At 45.5% G+C, this 5,474-nt stretch overlaps 1 protein-coding gene across 1 annotated transcript; it reads right to left on the bottom strand.

Moving 5' to 3' along the window:
• Window positions 1-2,541: 2,541 nt before the first annotated feature.
• LOC138419520 (major allergen I polypeptide chain 2-like) lies at window positions 2,542-5,273 on the bottom strand. The gene is made up of 4 exons (XM_069552403.1): window positions 5,207-5,273; window positions 4,518-4,702; window positions 3,277-3,327; window positions 2,542-2,640 (listed from the first exon to the last, which is right to left on the bottom strand). Exons 1-4 carry the CDS (start codon window positions 5,271-5,273, stop codon window positions 2,542-2,544), a joined length of 402 nt encoding a protein of 133 aa, XP_069408504.1.
• Window positions 5,274-5,474: the final 201 nt, after the last annotated feature.

Below are 5,474 nucleotides of genomic sequence, written 5' to 3'. Positions count from 1 at the left end.
GAAAGAGTGTGGAGAGACGGAGGAGAAATGAGTTGAGACAAATGAATAATTAAACATTAGAACTATGGCAATTAAATGACTACTCCTTATAAACCCACAGGAAAAGGCTTGGCAGATCCATCTAGACTCTTAATGTTGGGTCATTTTTCTCTATGCTATTTTTTAAAAAATCTACTCCTTTTTCATGATTCAATGAACTGTTATTGTTACATTTTAAACTATCTTTGACTTTATCCATTGCCAGGAGCCGGTGTGAGGAATCCCGCCCGTGACAAGGTCATGAGGAAGGAAGCTGACATACGCAAGGCGTGCTCAGACTTCAGGGACCCCTCTGGAAATTCCTAAGCATGTACCCCAACAAAAATCTGCCGGCTTTTGTGCTCTGCTTTTCCACTCTTTTGACATTTTCTGGAAAAAGTCAATTCAGGGCTTTAGTCTTCTGCATTTGAAAGAGTGTTTCAATCCAAAAAACCCTCTGATGGCTTTCTAGCCTGCCTGCAGGACTTGTACAGCTGCGCATGTGATTGTTTGAGGCCTCCTGACCGCAGGAGGCACAGGAAGCTTAAAACATCCTAGGAATGTAGGAGCTTCCGAGGAGTCAAAATCTTTAAAATAGGACTGATTAAAAGTTTCATTTGTTGAATCAATGCTTGCTGCCAAATTTTCATATCCTTTATTTTTAGATATAGTTGGTATATAGAAAAACAAGCAGTAGACCTGGTATTAGCAACATTAGATCTTTGAGTTAAGTACCTTCTTTGTTATATCCCACTGCACCTTTGTTCTACAGAGATGTAACTTTAATGCTTTAAGGAGATGCAGATTAAAGAAAAACACTTCAGGGGAAACAAAATTAACATTCATTAAGGAAGAGCGCCAAAAAGTGTTAACAAGCCTCTTGGCCAGAAGATAATGTAAATCACCTGAGACCTTTTGTATACAAAATGATGTATAGAAAGAGTTTGAGCTGCGAACGCTACATAATTTTGTGTTACCCATTGATCTCCGTGTTTTATCAAAAGTATAAAAGGCCTTCTGAACAATAAAGGAGGGGGCCAGCTTCTCGGACCAGTTTCTCGAACTAGTCTCTCGGCCTGGTTTCTTGGGGCTCTGGCTCCCCCCGTGTCTCTCTCTCTCTCTTTCTTCTTCTCTCCCTTTCCCTCTCTCTGCACTTTACTTTAATTTCAGGCTGAATCTCCACCTGGGGCGCGGAGGCTCGCCAGGTCTACTTACTTGCCCTGGCTGTTAAGACCCGCACGAAAGGGAGCTTAAGGCGAGGCACCCTTAGATATTCAAGCGGGCACCGGTGGCCCAACGTAGATGGTGCAAATTCCTTGTCTGGAATTTTATTGGTCTTCTGCGTAAACCAAGCTATTCGGCCCTCTTCCTCCACTTAATCTTCTTACTACGCTATAGTTTATTACTCTAATCTTATATCAATCAATAAACAAGTCTTTCCACGCCAACGCCGTCCACCCTTAGAATTCCCTGGATCCACCGGGGCTGGACCCCGGCAATCCATGGCTTTTCTCTTCTGTCACAATGACCATGTATTTATTCCTCCACTAAAACTAGACCTTCTATGGAGTCTAATGCTTCTGTTGTAATCCCTGGTGACAACGATCCTCATTATAGTTCCTCTGTATTTCAATTTCCTTGGTGGATCTGAAGAATTTAGTTTGGGGGGAGGGTAAATTTTAAGTCAATCCTCATTAGAAAAAAGATTTATTTATTCAGGGAGTGGACAGAGTTTCAGGAAGGAAGAGACATATGTATACTTCTGATTAACATTGCTGTATGGCTGAAACCAACACATGTAAAACAACTATTTTCTCATTTAAGAAAAAAAAAGATTTACTTGGATGGATTTGGGAATACTTGACATTTTTAAAATGTCAATTCATCTCATACAAACACTTAGCCCTTCAGTTCAGTTCAGTTGCTCAGTTGTGTCTGACTCTGCGACCCCATGAATTGCAGCACGGCAGGCCTCCAATCTATCCAATTTTATTTGTGCTTTCAAACAAAAGTTGAGACCTCTTTATTATGACCTGAACACTTAACACTAAGACTGGTAGAGCATGCAGAACATGGTAGACATAAAACCGAGATGTAGAAATAGCAAATGGATGAATTTAAATCCTTAAGCCAGGAGGTCAAAGAAGGGCCAGGACTCAAGGTCCTGGCCACTTAACTCCAAGTCCCAAGTTCAGCCTTTATTATGTGATCATATTACACTTTCCTGACCAGAAGGTAGATTTTACCAGTTCTACCACTTTTTCCATGGGTCACGCTGACTGTAGTCTGACATTGTCCTAGAACCTAAGAAAAAGGGATATAACCTAGTCCCTTCCTTGTAGCTTCACAAGCCTCCTATGGCAATGCAGCTACCCATTTCATGCCTTTACAAGTACGCTGGAGGGTTCCAGACATATGCTCAAGTGACACATTCTGCAGTTCACACTTCACAGCATGAGCTGTTTCCACGGAAAAAACATTCCCACTGGGGTAGCTTCTACTATTCACTCCCTTCCTCCTGGTCTAAGACATCATGGAGGTCCTGGTCCCTCTGGCAGGACCAAGAACAGCAGTGGTACTCAGTGTCCCTGAAGAAACGTCAGGATCCTCAGAAGTCATCCACTTAAGAAGCAGAAAATGGTGAATGCCACTGGGAGAAGACGGGACCTGTGATGAGCCTGCTCAGGTCATCACCTGAGACACCTGTCAATAACCAGAGGGACATTTACAGACACAGACGCTCTGCCACTGTGGGAAAGGCCAGAGCAGGAGATAAGTTATCTGTGCCCACAAACAGTTTTATCCTGCCAGGTTGGTGAAGTCCAGAGTTACCTATAAGTTATTGGCTTAATCTTGACACACATACATCTTAAGTCCCCCTTAGCAGATGACTTAAGAAAGTTACAACAAACTTTCCCAAGTTCCCATAGCTTGCCAGGGACAGGGACTAGTTTTCCCCTTGTCTTACATGCCTCCGGACCCCATGCTCTCGATGACCATGTGTCACTTCTCACCATCACGCAAAACCTCCTGCCTCACATCCTCCCCAGAGCACACAGACACTGGGCACACTGAGCATGATGCAGTTATTTCATTAGAGTCAGCCTGAGAGAGACCATGCCAGGTGGAACAGATGTCTGGATTCCAGCTTCAGTTGAGAGAACAGGGTAGGAAGCTTGAGCACAGACCAGGCATCCCTGGCTAAGATTAGCTCACTAAAGAGGGCAGAATGGAAAAGAATCCTCTAATAGTATTCACCAACGTGGACACTCTATAGCCAGTGCAATCCTTGCTGAAGATCACGAGAATCTGGAAGGACAGAGCAGGAGAGGCAGGATCTGAGTCCACAGCCAGGCTATCCCATCTCCCCAGGATCACCTCACACCTCACTCTCAGGGATTCAGCCCCATCCCCAGCAAGAACCTCTGCCCACAGACCCACCACTGGAGAAGGGGCTGCCATCAGGCAGCAGGAGGAGGATGGTTCTCTAACAGCCCAGGCACAGGTATCAGGAGGGAGATAGAGCCACTGGCCACACCAGGGAGGAGAGGAGATGAAGGGTCGGAAGGGCACAGTTGGGACTGGTCCTAACAGAGGAGCAAGGTGCTGGAATCTGGGTTTGGGTCACATATTCTGTACCTGAGCCTCCTCTGCCAGGTGTGCTGGGTACACAGAATGTGCATGCAGGTTTCATAAACTAGCCCTGGGACCCTGTGTGCTTCTGTTAGTACTAGAAACTTTGGTTCTTGGAAATCCTCTCATTTTGAACAATCAACAATTTAGGGAAAATGTGCTAAGACAGACTATTTAAGATCTCCAATATTGTATCAAGAAAAACAACAAAAACAAAAAAAGATGGTTCTTCAAGAGATACATTTCTAGCCCAGGTGAGCAGCTGCAGGTACCTAGAAGGTACCTCAGGCATCAAAACACCACAGTGGAAATTCTGGCTGTAGGCACTGAGGCCACATCGGTGGAAATGGGGCTCTGAGCCAGAGTGGGAACAAGAGGAGGTGATGTGACCACAGGCCAGAAATCTTACATAGCTAGGGAGTCCCATGCTGAAAAGAGACTCTAAAGGCAGGGCCTCCTTTTCAGTATTCCTAAAGTAGAACTGACACAAATCCTACAGGTAGGTGAGCTGAATGCTGCATTTCCTGCCAAAGATTAAAATGCTACTCCTTCAATGCTAGTTCCTCTCATGGAGGGGAAAAAAATCACATGACAATACATTTGGGATATTGCATTGATATTAGTTCTCTATTCTGTGTGAGTTAATGGACATGATATGGACATATTCTGTAACCAGAGGCTGGAAGTGCAGATGGACTGCACTTGCATATTACAGGTACTACAGGTTGGAGCAAAGGTTTATATGCTTCTTTGTTTAGAGTTCTTCTCTGTCACATAGCCCATGACTGCATGATGTATTACCATGTGGCATATTGCACTATGCTGCATGTGAGTTCTCAGAGTGGGTGCGGGTAAAGCTAAATTACCTTAAATATCAGATGATTAACCCTGTTCTGATGTCCTACTTCAATGAAGCAATCCTGGATTTTTCCAAAGGCTGCTTTTTCTTCATCTGTAGCACTGACCGAATCAAAGGTTTCATTTAATGCTGCCCTTGGTAGTACAAAGTTCACAATGATCTGCATTTCATAAAAAACAGGGCAGGCTTCCACTGAAGGCAAGACAGAAAAATCACATCAAAATGTAATCAGAGTAGGAGGTTTTCCCACCACTTGATAGGAACCCACACATCCAAAGCTTCCGGACTCACCTCCCAAGGAGACATACCCTCTCCCAGGACTGTTTACATCCCAGACAGAAATCCTTCCCTATGAGGCACTCTCAGGAGAGGGAGCAGCAAGAGGGGCTTTGCCTGGAGACCCCTCTGCCCTTGACCACTACCCCAGGCATATCAGCCTCCTTCCCTTTTTCCAATGAACACGAGTATCCACAACAACATCCCAGGGTGTGCACAGTTAATGACCCTTCCAGCTCTACACAACCCGCTCCATTCAAAGACTGAAAGCCTCAAGAAGTTTGTGCAGGACTCCTGGGCACTGATCTGCCAGCTGCCCTCAGAATCTGCCCCTCGAAGCAGCTTGGACAGGACAGGGAAGGATACAGTGAGACAACATGGGGCAAGGATCATGAGGGTCATCTGGACCCTCCTTCCTACCCTCATGTGTCTCAAAGGTCAGCTCTCTGGTCACCAGCAAGGCCAGCATAAGCAGTGCTCCCTTCATCGTGGCGGTGGCTGGAGTGCTCTGCTCAGGGCAGGGTTTCTGTCACTTTATAAACAACTAGCTCCCCAAGCTCAGCTCATGGTGCTCCCTAGAGTTCCACAGGTCTGTGGCCAGCCACCTGGCACAGATGGCTCCCTAGGCCCTTGGGGTGTTTATGGTGGAAGCCCTTCCTACTCTGAGAGCAGAGCCCTGGAGAATATG

Source organism: Ovis canadensis, chromosome 14 (assembly GCF_042477335.2).
Source record: "Ovis canadensis isolate MfBH-ARS-UI-01 breed Bighorn chromosome 14, ARS-UI_OviCan_v2, whole genome shotgun sequence".
Lineage (NCBI taxonomy): Eukaryota > Metazoa > Chordata > Mammalia > Artiodactyla > Bovidae > Ovis > Ovis canadensis.
This window is presented reverse-complemented; position numbering and strand designations above follow the sequence as displayed.